This window comes from Nicotiana tomentosiformis, chromosome 6, assembly GCF_000390325.3.
Source record: "Nicotiana tomentosiformis chromosome 6, ASM39032v3, whole genome shotgun sequence".
Taxonomy (NCBI): domain Eukaryota; kingdom Viridiplantae; phylum Streptophyta; class Magnoliopsida; order Solanales; family Solanaceae; genus Nicotiana; species Nicotiana tomentosiformis.
In genome coordinates, this window is record NC_090817.1 from 56429935 (window position 1) to 56446405 (window position 16471).

Here is a 16471-nt window from a genome sequence, read left to right on the forward strand (position 1 = left end):
GAAAAATGAGCTAATTCCTGCTCGCACCATGACGGGGTGGAGAGTTTGCATTGACTATAGAAGGCTCAACAAAGCAACCCGCAAGGACCACTTCCCACTTCCATTCATTGACTAAATATTGGATAGGTTGGCCGGGCATGTGTATTATATCTTCCTTGATGGTTATTCGGGGTACAACCAGATTGTCTTATGCCTAGAGGATCAGGAGAAAAAAACTTTCACGTGCCCTTATGGTACTTTTGATTTCAAGCGAATGCCATTTGGACTTTGTAATGCACTGGCCACTTTCTAGAGGTGCATGATGGCCATTTTCACTGATATGGTAGAAAGATTTGTAGAGGTCTTCATGGATGATTTTTCAGTCTTTGGGTCTTCTTGTGATGATTGTTTGACGAATTTGGGCAAGGTGTTGGCACGTTGTGAAGAAACAAATCTAGTTTTAAATTGGGGAAGTGCCGCTTTATGGTGCAAGAGGGCATCGTGTTGCGTCATAGATTGTCGAAGAGTGGCATTGAAGTTGATAAGGCGAAGGTGGAGGCGGTTGCAAAATTACCTCCACCCATCTTTGTGAAGGGTGTCCGGAGTTTCTTGGGACACACAGGTTTCTATAGACGCCAAGATGTTTCTAAAATTGCTACTCCATTGTGCAGGCTGCTTGAAAAGGATGTGACTTTCAAATTTGATGAACTCTGCCTGAAGGCATTCTTGGAGATCAAAGAGATGTTGGTGGCTGCCCCCCTTAATTTGGCACTGAATTGGTCCTTACAATTTGAACTTATGTGCGATGCAAGTGACCATGCTATTGGGGCAGTGTTAGGCCAGAGGAAGGACAAGATATTTTACTCCATATACTATGCGAGTTAGACTCTTGATGATGAACGGTTGAATTACACCACCACTGAAAAGGAGTTGTTCGCAGTTGTGTGGGCCTTTGAGAAATTTTGAGCTTACTTGGTGGGATCAAAAGTTATAGTCCATACCAATCATGCAACAATCAGGTATCTATTTACAAAAAAAAGAATCTAAGGCAAGGACGCTAGGTTTTTTGTTGCAGAAATTTGATATAGAAATACGAGATCGAAAGGGTACAGAAAACCAAGTGGCTGACCACCTATCGAGGCTGGAAAATCATGAGCACGTAGAGGAAGGTGGAAAAATTAAGGAAATATTTCCTGATGAGCAACATTTTGCCATCACCTATGACCATACCCCATGGTACGCGGACTATGTGAATTTTATTGTGAGTGGGGTATTTTCGCTTGATATTTTAATCTGGCCCTAATACCCGAGGTCAAAAGAGAGTTGTTGGTAAACTCGGGAACGTCCTCAGGAATCTAGACCCTCTTTATAGACGGTGCATCGAACGCAAAGGGATCCGAACTTGGCATCATACTGAAGCCACCCATGGGTAATGTTGTTAGACAATCCATTAGAACTGTGAAGTTGACTAACAACGAGGACGAATATGAGGCCATGATTGCAGGTCTCGAGCTAGCCAAAGGCTTGGGGTGGAGGTGATCGAAGTTAAGTGTGATTCCCTCCTTCTGGTGAATCAGGTTAACGGAACGTTCGAAGTCAGAGAAGAACGGATGCAAAGGTACCTGATAAGTTACAAGTAACATTACATCGGTTTAAAGAATGGACCTTGCAGCACGTGCCTCGAGATCAAAATAGCGAGGCCGATGCCCTCTCAACTCGGGGGCCATTGTGCAACTAACGAGGTCAGTAGTCGAAGAAGGTCATGCCGAGATAAATTCCACAAGCTTAACCTGGGATTGGAGAAATAAATACGTAGAATATTTGAAGACCGGGAAACTTCCCTCAGATCCAAAAGAATCGAGGGCCTTGCGCACAAAGGCAGCCTGATTCACCTTGTCCAAAGATGGAATCTTATTCAGAAGAATGTTCGATGGCCCACTAGCAATAGGTCTAGGACCGGGAGATATCGAGTATGTTCTGAGGGAAGTTCACGAGGACACTTGCGGAAATCATTCAGGGTCACCAAATCATTGGTTCAAAAGATAATCAGAGCCGGCTATTACTGGATCGAAATGGAAAAAGATGCGAAAGAGTTTGTTCGAAAATGTGACAAATGCCAAATATATGCTCCAATGATTCACCAACCCGGGGAACTGTTGCATTCAGTCTTGTCACCATGGCCATTCATGAAGTGGGGAATGGACATCGTTGGCCCTCTTCAATGGGCACCAAGTAAGGCTCAAATTATCTTATTTATAACTGACTATTTTTATAAGTGGGTTGAAGCACAGGCATACGAGAAGGTTAGGGAGAAGAAAGTCATCGACTTCATTTGGGACCACATCATATGTCGGTTCGGGATGCCATCCGAAATTGTGTGTGACAATGGGAAACAGTTTATCGGTAGCAAAGTGCCCATGTTTCTCGTAGATCATAAGATCAAAAGAATCTTATCGACACTTTATCACCCTAGCGGGAACAGGCAAGCCGAATCGACCAACAAAACCACAATCCAAAACCTTAAGAAGAGGTTAACCGACGCCAAAGGAAAATGGAAAGAGATCCTTCCCGAAGTCTTTTGGGCATACCACACGACTGCGAAATCCAGTACCGGGGCTACTCTGTTTTCATTGATTTATGGCACCGAAGCCTTAATACCGATCAAAGTGGGGGAACCAAGTATCAGACACTGATATGCAACAAAGGAGTTAAATGACGAGGCCATGAATACAAGCTTGGAACTATTGGATGAAAGGCGTGAGGCCGCCCTTGTTCGATTGGCTGCCCAAAAATAACGGATCGAGAGGTAATACAATTAAAGGGCCAACCTTCGATACTTTAATGTCAGGAACTTAGTGCTAAGGAAAGTCACCCTAAACACTCAGAATCCGAACGAAGGGAAATTGGGTCCGAACTGGGAAGGACCGTACCGATTCTCGAGGTCACCGGGAAAGGATCCCATAAGCTCAGAATGATGAACGGAGAACAACTACCGAGCAATTGGAATATATCCCACCTAAAATGAAATTACTGCTAAGGTACAACCCCATTTCATTTCCTTTTTAGTTCGGACTAACACTTGCAGGTGATCAACAAGAAGTGGCATGAAGTTTTTAGGTATGAAAGCACGTGTTGCACTCTTTTTTCCTTAGACCGGTTTTGTCCGAAATGGATTTTTCGGCAAGGGTTTTAACGAGGCAACAATGGATCGTGCTAACTTAGAATCAAGTTCGATCATGAATAGATATCGAAGATCAATTCAACAATATCCGAGGTCCCTCTACAATCAACCTCGAATACTGGGGGGGGGGGATTACCCTCGGATATACATTACCTTCGGATATTAACTTTAGAGAGGAAATCACTTCGTAAAAGAAGGGTCTCGAGCTCCGTGCCCAGGCTCTCTTGGCCAGAAATAGTCGAGTTAAGCTCATATTGGAGCTCCTCGATCCTATTGGCCTGCACCGAGGTCTTCTCCTTTGCAGCCCAAAGCTGAGACTCGACCGACACCAGTTGTGCTTGGACAGCTTCCTTTTGTGTGGTTATGAGGTCCGTGTTTTTCTTGAACTCCTCAGCCTCAGTTTGTATCGCGTATACATGCACCTGGAGCTGCCCGATTTGTTCAAGCCTTTGTCGAACCTTCAGGATCGAATCGTTAGCCACTGAGTCCAGTTCGTCGTCACTATCTTCTAGTACTCGATTTACCTGCTCGGTCCACACGGTATGCTCCTTCCGAGCCACTTCTAACTCGCTCTGAAGCTTCTTACTCAGAAGCTTATAAGTATCCCTTTTCTCAGTGAGCTCCCGAACCTTAGCCTCGTGCTGGGTTAACTCATCCCATATTTGGAGGAAAGCCTCATGGTGCAATACCGAGGCCTGTAAGCATAAAGAAAGGTGTTAGGATTATTTACAACTTCAAATTTAAAATAAATAATGAATTGACACTCGATGTTACCCGATTCAAAGCGTGTTGGGCCTCATTGAATACGCAAGGTGCTTCCACTGCATCCATCATGACTTGGTCCTCTTTGGTCACAAAGCAATTAAGGTAGCTAGAAACCCTAACAAGGGCAGAGAAAACACGAGCATCCTCCGGGATAGAGAAAACTATCGACCGCATGCGGTAAGGGATAACACTTGGGGTCGGGAACCGATCCACCAGCTTTGGGCTCGATGAAGACCATTGGCACTCGATGACGATACCTTCCTTGGCACTGGAAAGTCACCAAGCCCGGTGACATCTTCTGAGGCAGCGGACTCTAACCCATCCAAGAATTTGTGGATATCAGTCGCCCCCTGAGGCCCCTCATAAGAATGACCTTCTAGCATACCCGCCTCGCGTATCATGGCGTCTGAGATCTGAGGGGATCCGGTAAGGTCGATCACCCCAAGCTCCTCACTCGGGGCACCTCCCTCTGCCCAAGAAGTGTCGGCCCCGGCCTCTCTCTCGATCTCCCTGGCCTGGGGCAAAGCAGCCGCACCCTATTCTGGTTTGCAGGTACCGGCCAATGCCTTCTCAACAGCCTCCTATGTTCAAGGCAAAGCAGGCCGCAGCCGAGCCACTAGCTCGGAGTTATCTTCTTCTTATTCTTCAGACTCATCCCTCAGTCGGCGGATTGGGTCCGATGGGTGTGCACTAGTACTTTCCTTAGCTTTACGCGCCAACCTCCTCTTTGTTTTTTTCTTCTCCCAGTCCAGAGAGCTCGGGCCCCTTTTCCTCTTCTTCTCGTCACCTTGCTTCGGAGCAGGGGACTCGAGAGGCACATCCTCATCCTCGGATGGAGGCCTCATAGCAACGTCCTTGGGGAGACCTAAAAAAAATAGAGCCGATAAGAATTTGACAACACAAGGAGAAAGTCAAAACCTTATCGAACCAGAAAAGGAAACTTACCATGAGTACGGGCCTCCTACCGACCCTTCGATAATTCCATCCAAGCACGCACGGAGTATGGTCACTGTGACACAAGGTCCTCGACCTATTCCTTGAGTAGAGGAACCACATCCAGCATCTGAGCCACAGATGCAACACCAAAAACACCCATAAGAAAGGAGATAAGAGGAGAAACAATAGATTAAATCTTCAAGGCAATGTAATACTTACATTTCATGTTCCATTTCTCGAGAAATGGCATGTCCTTGGCAGGGATCAAATCTCAAGTCTTTATTCGAACAAAACGGCCCATCCAACCAAGGTCCCGAGCCTCATCTATTGTCGAGAACGAGGCCCTACTAGCCCAGTGAGCAAGCTTGATTATCCCCCCTCGATAAAGTTGGGGACTATAGAGACGCATAAGGTGATCAAGGGTGAAGGGACACCCCTAGATTTTTTTTACGAAGAATCGAAGGAGAATCACTATTCTCCAGAATGAAGGGTGAATCTGGCCAAGAGTCACATCGTACCTCTTGCCAAAGGCAATAATGATCGGGTCTAAGGGACCCAATGTGAAGGGATAAGTGTAAACACTTCAAAAACCTCTCCACGTGGGTAGTGATTGACTCCTCAAGCAAAGGCACCACCACATGTTTATTGGCCCAGTTGCAACGGTCGTCGTACATATGTACCTCGAGACCGGCTCGCATCGACCCGGTACCGAGAAAGTTTTTTCATTCTTAAAATCGGCAACGGTCGGGCACCCTACATGAATGAAATCCTTAGGGTGTGGTTCTGTCGCTGCCCCGTCGCCGGCGGGTCGTGATGAAGAGGCGGCCTCCTTTTGCAGGACAGTCTTAGAAGCTTTCACCATTATAAAATAGAAGAAAAGGAAATTAGGAAGGTATGTTTAGCGGTTTGCTAAAAGTTCAAGAAATTTGGGTGCAAGAGTTGGAGAGCAAAGGGATTTTTGAAGAACAAGAATAGGAGGAGCTTTGAACGTAAAGTTTGAATAAATGAAAGTTAGGGTATTTATAGCTTGCTGATGACGGTTCAGAACCCATGGTGGCTGACCAGTAACTGACAAACATTTAATGCCTTGGTAACTGGACCGACGAGACGTTTTGGTATTTGTTTGTCGCTTACGTCATAGTTGGGTGTCTCAGTGGTCATTTGTCGCTTACGTCATGGCCTATCGAGAGGGGATTCGGAAGTTCATATCGTTTCTCGTCATCTTCTCTCCGAGAAACGAGGGGACTATCTGTATACGATCAAAACCGGCTTCGCCTCTTGTGTGACTAATCAAGACTGAAATATTGTATGTTAAAGTTCGACCTCGAATTATATCGAACCGAGGTGCGAATTTATATCGTTAAGCTCGAGACCATGTCATCGAACAAAATCGATATCAGACGAGATCGTGAAAAATTTGTCGAGCCAAATAATAGAAGAACGGAATATCCGCGATCGGTTGTAGATCACGGCTCTCGGCACGTATCAAGGATAGGCCGATTGATTAGAGTGAACTATCCGTTCACCTTTTACTAAAGAATATAGTGCACGCTGCAATTAGTGGCATACACCAATGTTTGGGGATTTTCTCTTCTTTGAGTGCCCAAAAAGAAAAAGAAAAAGAATTCCATCTCCTCTTTATCTTTTGCAACAATTTTCTTCTTTTCCTTTTTGCTCTACATTCTTGGTACTTGATTGTCGTAGATTCTAATTTACGATGGCAATTTTGATTTATGCTGTGGATGTTGTGTGATACTTTTCTTTGTGAACTTTCCGAGATTGCTACTTTAAGGGCTCTAGGACTCGTGGACAGCTGCTCCTATTGGTAGTGGCGATTCTCTTTTCTAAATAGTACCATTTCTCCATCTTCCTTTCCTCGCGTTTTCGTCATTATTTTTTCAGAAAAAGTTTCTGTATATTTGTTTCTGTGTTAGCACCAAACGTAGCTGTAAAAAAACAACAATGAAATCAGATTATATCATATCTTTTGAAACCAGAAGGGGTATTTCAAGTGTTTTGTGTTCAGTAGTACAAACGCTTGCAATATTCAGATCACCGGCTATCTTGTGATTGCAGTTGTCAGTTAATTTTCCATATTATTGTTTGTCCTGCAGGATATATGCATATTCTTTACGGCATATTAAGGTCTATGTCGTCTGAGCTAACTAGATGGAATAACTACGTATTACACTAGCCATAGGTTTATCTTAAGGTAGTCTGCAGCTGCAGAATGATGTATTAGAAAATAGACCTTGAGCTTTGATACGAGACATTAACACCTCCTGCATGTCTAGAGCTGAACATTTGAAACATGTCTAGAATTCTTCTATCTTCGTGTAATTTTATAGAGGAAAACTGTTACAAAGACAAATGCAAATTGGGATAAAGACATTGGTGGATGCTACTCTCCCGGCATTATTAGAAGTACTTGCATCAAATAATCACTATTTTGAGGAAATGCAACAATTTAAAAGGAAACCACGATATATTTGTTTACCCGAAAAATCGGATAGAGTTAAATTTATAAGTAGTTCTAAGGATGTGTGATATAACTTGACACAAATCATACAGAGAAACAGAAATGCGTATATTCTAGACTATGGGAATGAGAGATAAAATAGTGAGCGAGAAGAATGAATGAGACAAAGTAAAACAAGCTCAAGAGGTTGATCTTTCAATATGAGAAGTAGACTTTTGTTACCATGTGTGAATGTGTCCATGCTTACAATAATCCCCCCTCTTTATAGTATAGGGATCCTACTTTATATACAATAAAAAATATATAGTGGAGAACCCATGATGAATTGTCTTTTCCCTAATTCCTGCTAGGATTCTCTCCCTTAGTGCGGTTACAATGGCCTTTGTTTGTGAGCTCGATACTGACTCGAACTCGATATTGGATCGAGCCATCGGCCTTGACTCGAGCTTGATCCTGACTCGGAGTCTTGATATTCTGGGTGGGTGTTGGTCGGTCTATGCATCATTGACAACTTTCGCGTCGCCTCGTAGTTCGATTTGGTTATGGGCTCGATAATGATATCGAGCTGATCATTGATCGGTCTTATAGCTCGAAGCATGACGTCCTTACTTTAGACCTCGACCTGACATTACGCAGATACCTTTTGATCGAAGCATAATCATCTCGACCAGTACGTACGACTGACTAATAGGTTTCGACCGTATACAGATAGTCCCCTCGTTTTTCGGGAAGGATATGACAAGAAACGATATGATTTCCCAACGGTATGATTAGATGTATACTGACGTCTGTATTGAGTCCGACCATGATGCACGTGGTAGTTGTCCCGTCAGTTCAGCTTACCGAGGCATTTAATGCATGTCAGTCGATGTCTGCCATAACCTGAGATTGAACCGCCTCTGTTCAGCGCATAAATAGCCCATTCCTAATTCAAACTTTATCTGTTACTCTAATCAAACCCCCAAATTTTCTTACTCTTTTCGTCTCTATTTCGCCGCCTGTAGAGCCATCTTCATTAAAGTTTGGAACCATCTTCCTTTTATCTTTCTTCGCCCCTCTTTTACTTATACCAATGGTAAAAACTTCAAAAACCATAACGCAGAAGGAGAAAGCTTCCTCTTCCCGGCCGTCCGGCGACAAGGCGCCGGCGGAGCCGCTTCTCCGCGAGTACGTTCCTGGCCCGTGTATTCTAAAGGTCGATTTTAAGGTTGAAAACCCTTCGTCGGTTCCGGGCCGATGTGAGCATGCGTCGATGAACATGTGCTCGATAACAGAGAGCCATCTCGAGGCCGTGAGGAAGGACTGCAACTGGGGTCCCGAGGTTGTGCTGCAAATTCCTTCTTCCGAAGAGAGCATCATCACTCACGTGGAGGGTTTTTTAAGTGTTTATACTTACCCTTTCATGTTGGGTCCTGTCGACCCAATGATTATTGATTTTTACAAAAGATACCAGGTCACTCTCGGCCAAATTCACTCTTCTCTATGGCGCATAGTAATCATACTGCGCTTCTTCACCTACAAGGCCGGGGGGCTGCATTTTACTCTAAATCACCTCATGCGATTGTATCGGCCTCAAATCTTCCGAGGACTAATCAGTCTCCACCGCCGGGCAACGAAAGCTTTAATGTCGAGCATCGATAAAGACAAGGATTGGGGTTGGATGGGCCGCTTTATTCGGGTGAGTACCGGTGACCTTATTCCGGAAGAGAAGATGTCGTTCCCTGAGGAGTGGAATTTCAACCGTAAGTGATTTTTTTTTTTTATACTTTGTTTTTCGTATCGTCCTCCGATTCCGTATGATATCCCCCTCCGATGTGCAGCTGTCCCTTGGATGCCTCAAGCGGTTCCTGACCTCGAGGATTGGGTTCGGAAGTTAGCCTCGACTTTTTCTTATGCCGAACGCGCCTGGTGGGACTTGGCAAAAGGTAGATGGGAGGCCAAGAATCACAATAAGGGTCCCTTTTCATGTTTTTTTTTTTTTGAAACATTTTTATGCTCCATTCGTTACTGACTTCCTTTCATACAGGCGTGACCAAGGATGCCGTTTTGAGGCCTTCGAGTGGTGAGGAAGGAACCAAGTCCCCGGTTCCGAAACCGGGGAAAGATAAAAACCGGAAAGCTACTTCTCAGTCCGAGGACCCTAAGCCAAAAACTCGAAGGGTGAGGAAAAAGGTAGTCGCTCTTGCGATGGACTTGGTCCAACGACTGAGAGAAGAAGAAGAAGAAGAAGAAGAAGAAGAAGAAGATGCTTTGGCACTCGTGGCGCCTACACCAGACGAGGCCGATTTTGATACCCCGAGGATCGATCAGAACGTCCCGAGCGTTTCGCTCGGGACTATGACAGTGGGTCATTTGCCTTTTCTTCCGACCTTTTATGAGGAGGAGTTAAGGGAAGCTCGAGAATTGAAGACCCCTGATATGGGCGGAGGCTCCACTGTAGGGGATCCTTTTCGGGATTGCTTTACTGGAGTCGATGATGCCTCTGATATTAGTGACATTTCTATTCTTCTAGAAGAGGCCCAACGTGTCATATCTTGGGTAATGATTTTACTGCGCTTGGTTTCTTTGTTCTTTTCTAAACCTGACTTGCATGTGTTTTCCCTTTTGTGTAGGCCCTTGGCAAGTTTCGAGCCGATCTCAGGCAGTGTGAGGCCGAGCTTCAAAAGGTCTCGGAGGAGAGAGATGCTCTGAAGCTTCTTTGTGGCCAAAAAGATGAGATTATAAAGGACCTCCAAGCAGATTTGGCCGAGGCTCGAGAAGAAGAGGCCTAGCTAGATAAACAGGTGAGCATCATTCTGTTAGAGTATGGATTCGATCCAACTGTGGAAGTTAACACTTCGTTATCTCAGCTGCAACAAAAGGTTGAAAAGATCGGGTTGCTTCGGGGAGAAGTCGATCAGATCAAGGCCGAGTGTGATCGATGGAAGGAGACTATGGACCGCCTGGATGCAGAAAAAAAACTATCTTGGCCAAACTATTATCGGCCGATGTTCAACTTCGAGGCGTCAAGCAAAAAAGTTCGGCCCAGGCCAGGAGGATCGAGGAGCTTGAAACCGGGCTTGCTAAGGCCAAGGCGGAGATCAAGTCATCAAAAGTCATGGCGGACAAGTCTATTGCTAAGGCCAAGGCGGAGATAAAGTCAAATACAGCTAAGGGAGGCTTCTGACAGAGAGCAACGGGTTACTAACTTGGCAAAGTGCCAATCGCGGAAGGAAACCCTCGAGGAAGTCCACATTCGAGGTTTTGAACTTTTCGAGGAGACTTCCCGAGCTAAGGCACTCGAAGCTGAAGCCAGGAAGCTTGTCTCCTTCGACGACGAAGATGATGATGAAGAAGGCAGTCGGGGTGGGTCCGATGAGGAGCCTGAAGAGGAAGCAGCTCCCGAAGGAGATATTGACACCGGCCGTAGTTAGGACTTAGTTTCCCTTTTGCGAAGTTTTGACTGGTCTCTTGTACATAACCCTTTTTGTTAATAATAGAACTTCTTTTGAATGCCTTCTCAGTTTTATGTTCAAACGTGCTTTTGCTTTTGTGAAGATTTTGTTATTGCAACCTAGTTTTATGGCGGTTCTTTGAGCTGAGTTATCTTGAACTTTGGATCCCTTTCGGTCCGATTTAAGTGAGAACAAAACCTCAAACTCTTGCTGTATTGGTCCTTAAGCTTGATAATTGAGTGGGTTATTATTTGAGCTTGAAGTAAGATAGCCCTTAGGCTTAATAATTGAGTGAGTGATTGCTCGAACTCAAACTTATAGTATTGTAGCCCATAGGCTTTTTATGGTCGAGTGAGTGATTGCTCGAACTCGCTGTAGGATAGCCCTTAGGCTTGATAGTCGAGTGAGTGATTGTTCGAACTCGAAATTGAAGTATTATAGCCCGTAGGCTTTTGTGGTCGAGTGAGTGGTTTGCTCGAACTCGATGTAGGATAGCCCTTAGGCTTGATAGTCGAGTGAGTGATTGTTCGAACTTGAACGCAAAGTATTGTAGCCCGTGGGCTTTTGTGGTCGAGTGAGTGGTTTGTTCGAACTCGATGTAGGATAGCCCTTAGGATTGATAGTCGAGTGAGTGAATGTTCGAACTTGAACTCGAAGTATTGTAGCCCGTAGGCTTTATGATCGCTTGTTTCAAAAATTCTTTCGATAGTGATCGGCCCTTGAGCCTTTTTGAATCGTGAAGTAGAAAGATCTTTTCGAAGTATGAGACATCTGAAAAGAAGAAGTTTTCCTTTATAAGTCTTTATACATGCATTTGTATCTTGTGTCAGGGCTCGAGCAAAACTACGTGGGCATGGTTCGTTTTGACCATTTGGCCCTTACACTTTTCTTTATCGAGACCCTGTCTGACATGAATTTGATATGAAGAAACTTTCTTGTACCAAACATGGTTTTTTCTCGATGGTAGGCCCCTCCAGTATTCGAGGTTGATTATGAAGAAGCCTTGGATACTGTTGAATTGCCCTCAGGTAGCACATGGTTGTTGCCTCGTTAAAAACCTCGCCAGAAAAAACCATTTGGGATAAAAGCCGATCTAAGGGGAAAAAGAGTGCAACGCGTACTTTAAAACTTGAGGTCTCGACGTCTTTGATCGAACTCCTGCAATGGGTTAGCTTCGAATATGTATATATGGGCGAAAGGAAAGAGAGAATCATACCTTAACAATAATATCGTTTGAGGAGTGATATGTTTAAGTTGTTCGATAATGGTTTTCCATCCATCGTTATGAGTTTATAAGATCCCTTTTCGACTATATCGAGGACCTGATATGGTCCTTCCCAATTTGAGCCGAGCTTCCTTTCATTAGGATCTTGAGTATTGATGGTGACCTTCCTTAGGATTAAGTTCCCGATCCTAAAGTGGCGGAGGTTGATTCTTCTATTATAGTACCTTTCGATTCATTGTTTTTGTGCAGCCATTCAAACGAGTGTCACTTCTCGTTTTTCATCTAATAATTCGAGGCTAGTGTTCATTGCCTCATGGTTTGATTCCACCAATGTATGTCAAAACCTTTCGCTGGGTTCTTCGATGTTGTTCGATATGCCTATAGGACTTCGGGCAGAATTTCTCTCCATTTCCCTTTGGCTTCGTTCAACCTTTTCTGCAAGTTTTGGATGATAGTCTTATTTGTTGATTCGGCTTGTCCGTTCCCACTGGGGTGATACGGTGTCGATAATATCCTTTTTATTTTATGATCTTCGAGAAATTTTGTTTCTTTACTACCTATAAATTGCTTACCATTATCGCATGCTATTTTTGCGGGTATCCCGAATCGACACACGATGTTATCCCAGATGAAATCTATAACCTCTTTTTCTCTTATTTTCTCGAACGCATGTGCTTCAACCCATTTAGAGAAATAGTCAGTCATAAGTAAAATGAATTTAGCTTTACCTGGGGCCGATGGTATGGGGCCGACGATATCTATCCCCCATTTCATGAATAGCCATGGGGATAGGGCTGAATGAAGTTGTTCCCCGGGTTAATGGATCATCAGTGCAAACCCTTGACATTTATCACATCTTCGAACAAACTCCTTAGTGTCCCTTTCCATGTTATCCCAGTAATATCCTGCTCTGATGATTTTGTGAATCAGTGATTCGGCGCCGGAATGGTTCCCACAAGTGCCTTCATGGACCTCTCGTAAAACACAATCGGTGTCCCCTGGTCCCAAGCACACTGTCAATGGTCCATCGAACGTCCTTCTGTACAATGTTCCATCTTCAGCCAACGTGAATCGAGCAGCTTTGGTTCGTAGGGCCCTTGACTCCTTAGGGTTCGACGGGAGTTTTTTGTTTCCCAAATATTCAATATACTTATTTCTCCAATCCCAGGTTAAGCTTGTGGAGTTTATCTCGGTGTGCCCCTCCTCGATTACGGACCTCGAGGGTTGAACGATAGTCCACGAATCGATCTCATCTTCCTTGACCGATGACCCCAAATTTGCGAGTGCATCAGCCTCACCGCTTTGTTGTCGAGGCACATGTTGCAAAGTCCATTCCTTAAAACGGTGCAAAGTTACCTTCAATTTGTCCAAATACCTCTGCATTTTGCCTTCTCTAACCTCGAAGGTTTTGTTTACTTGGTTTACTACCGGTAAATAGTCACATTTAGCTTCAATCATTTCTGCTCCCAGGCTTTTGGCCAGCTCAAGACCTGAAATCATGGCCTCGTACTCGTCCTCATTATTAGTCAGCCTAGAAATTTTGATAGACTGCCTAATGATGCCATCCGTGGGGGGTTTCAACACGATGCCAAGCCCGGACCCCTTCACATTCGAAGCACCATCTATGAAGATGGTCCAAACCCCCAATGATGTACCCGATTTTAACAAGAGTTCTTTTTCAACTTCGGGTACGAGGGCTGGCATGAAATCGGCCACGAAATCTTCTAAAATTTGAGACTTGATGGCCGTATGCGGTAGATATTTGATATCGTACCCGCTGAGCTCGACGGCCCATTTGGCCAATCGGCCCGATAGTTCGGGCTTGTGTAAAATATTACGTAATGGGTAAGTAGTCAACACGCATATGGGGTGACATTGAAAGTATGGTCTTAATTTCCTAGAAGCGCTTATCAGTGCAAGTGCTAATTTCTCTAAGTGTGGATATCTAGTCTCTGCTTCTCCTAAGGTCCAACTTACGTAATAAACATGAAATTGTGTACCTTGCTCTTCTCGAACTAGGACGCCACTTACAACGATTTCCAATACGGCCAAGTATAAGTATAATCTCTCATCTGTCTTCGGAGTGTGAAGCAGTGGCGGGCTCGACAAGTATTGCTTCAATTGTTCTTAAGCTTGTTAGCGTTCCTGGGTCCAAGCAAAATCGTTCTTCTTTTTGAGTAGAGAGAAGAATTTGTGGCTTCGATCCGATGACCTCGAAATGAATCGGCCTAGGGCAGCTATCCGCCCGGTTAGCTTTTTCACCGCTTTCACATTATCCACGATGGTGATGTCTTCGAAGGCCTTCATTTTATCGGGGTTGATCTCGATTCCCCGATTTAATACCATGAAGCTACGGAATTTGCTCGAGCCAACCCCGAAAGCACATTTCTCGGGGTTGAGCTTCATGTTGTATTTCCTTAAAATATCGAACGTCTCCTGCAAAAGAGTTAAATGGTCCTCTGCGCGCAGGGACTTGACTAGCATGTCATCAATATAAACTTCCATCGACTTACCTATTTGTTTTCGAACATTTTATTCACTAGGCATTGATAAGTAGCTCCTGCGTTTTTTAGCCCGAAGGGCATTACATTATAACAATATGTTCCATACTTGGTGATAAACGAAGTTTTTTCTTGGTCCTCCCGGTTCATTCGAATTTGATTGTACCCGGAATAGGCATCGAGAAAAGTAAGGATCTCGTGACTGGCTGTGGCATTGATCATCCGATCGCTGTTAGGTAGTGGAAAAGAATCTTTGGGGCATGCTTTGTTTAGATCTTTATAGTCTACACACATTCTGAGTTTGTTCCCTTTTTTAGGGACTACAACAATGTTAGCTAACCATTCAGGATATTTTGCTTCCCGAATCGACCCTATTTTGAGAAGTTTACTTACCACGTCCTTTACGAACGCATGCTTTAACTCGGACTGAGGTCTTCTTTTTCGCTTCACCGGTCTGAACCTAGGGTCCAAGCTCAGCCGGTGTGTTGTTATCGACGGTGGGATTCCTGCCATGTCTACATGGGACCAAGCAAAGCAATCTATGTTTACAATAAAAAATTGAATAAGTTTTTTCCTGAGTTCGGGGGTCAACTTCCTTCCCAGGTATACCTTTCTTTCTGGTAGATGTTCGATCAATATAACTTGTTCCAGCTCTTCGACCGTCGATTTGGTGGTGTCAGAATCCTCGGGGATGATAAAAGTTCGGGGTGTCGGGAAATCTTCCTCGTCATCTTTTGTTTCCTGCTTCACCTATTCTTGTTCACCTATTCTTGTTCTTCACCTATTCTTGTTCACCTATTCTTGTTCTTCACCTATTCTTGTTCTTCCTCGTCACCTATTCTTGTTCTTCACCTATTCTTGTTCTTCCTCGTTATCTTCTGATAATGTTGATATCAGTGTTACCTCATCGATTGCAAACATTTCCTTCGCCGCATGCTGCTCCCCGTACACTGTTTTCACGCCGTCCGACGTTGGGAATTTCATTATTATGTGGAGAGTCAAAGGTATTGTCCTCATGTTATGGATCCAAGGCCTTACGAGTAGGGCATTATATCTCATGTCGCCTTCGATTATGTGGAACTTTGTGTTTTGGATGGTTCCAGCCACGTTCACTGTTAGAATAATTTCCCCTTTAGTCGTTTCGCTGGCCATATTGAAGCCGTTTAAGACCCTAGCTGCGGGCACGACTTGATTCTGTAAACCGAGCTGCTCCATGAGCCCTGATCGGATAATATTCGCAGAGCTACCTGGATCCACTAAAACACGCTTAACCTGAACTTTATTTAATAGGCTAGAAATTACCAGAGCGTCGTTGTGGGACTGAGAGATGCCTTCTGCTTCTTTGTTTTCGAACGATAAAGTGCCTTCGGGCACATAATCTCGGGTTCGTTTTTCCCCTGTGGCCGATACCTTAATGCGTTTGAGTGCGGGTCTCTGTGGAGTGTCGACCCCGCCGATGATCATGAGAATGATATGTTGAGGTTCCTCTTGTTTGTCTTTTCTGTTGGAGTCCCTTTCTCTAAAGTGATTCTTGGCTCGATAACTGAGGAATTATCGAAGGTGGCCCTCATTAAATAGACAGGCTACCTCCTCCCTGAACTGTCTGCAGTCCTCGGTCTTGTGGCCATGCGTACCATGATATTTGCACATAGAATTTGGATTTCTTTGGGAAGGATCGGTTTGCATGGGTCTGGGCCACCTAGTATCTTTAATTCTTCCGATTGCCGATACAATACTCGATGCATCGACGCAGAAGTTATGCTCCGATAACCAATGTGCCTCTCTAGGATCGGCATATTTGTCAAAGTCATTCTCGCTCATCAGTCCCCGAGAATTCTGTCTTCGATTACTCCTTCGATTGTTCCGGGTGGCATTGTATGTCGAGCCGTTATTCATTCGATCTGTGACGTATGGTTGATATCGGTCTCTGTTCGACCTCGGTTCTCTATCGATGTCCCTTTGGTTTTTAAT

At 44.5% G+C, this 16471-nt stretch overlaps 2 protein-coding genes across 2 annotated transcripts; both read right to left on the reverse strand.

Moving 5' to 3' along the window:
- Positions 1 to 3309: 3309 nt before the first annotated feature.
- LOC138894030 (uncharacterized) lies at positions 3310 to 4099 on the reverse strand. The gene is made up of 2 exons (XM_070178703.1): positions 3968 to 4099; positions 3310 to 3855 (listed from the first exon to the last, which is right to left on the reverse strand). Exons 1-2 carry the CDS (start codon positions 4097 to 4099, stop codon positions 3310 to 3312), a joined length of 678 nt encoding a protein of 225 aa, XP_070034804.1.
- An 8716-nt stretch (positions 4100 to 12815) lies between these two features.
- LOC138894031 (uncharacterized) lies at positions 12816 to 13499 on the reverse strand. Its single transcript, XM_070178704.1, has one exon. It carries the CDS (start codon positions 13497 to 13499, stop codon positions 12816 to 12818), a length of 684 nt encoding a protein of 227 aa, XP_070034805.1.
- Between the last annotated feature and the right edge of the window lie 2972 nt (positions 13500 to 16471).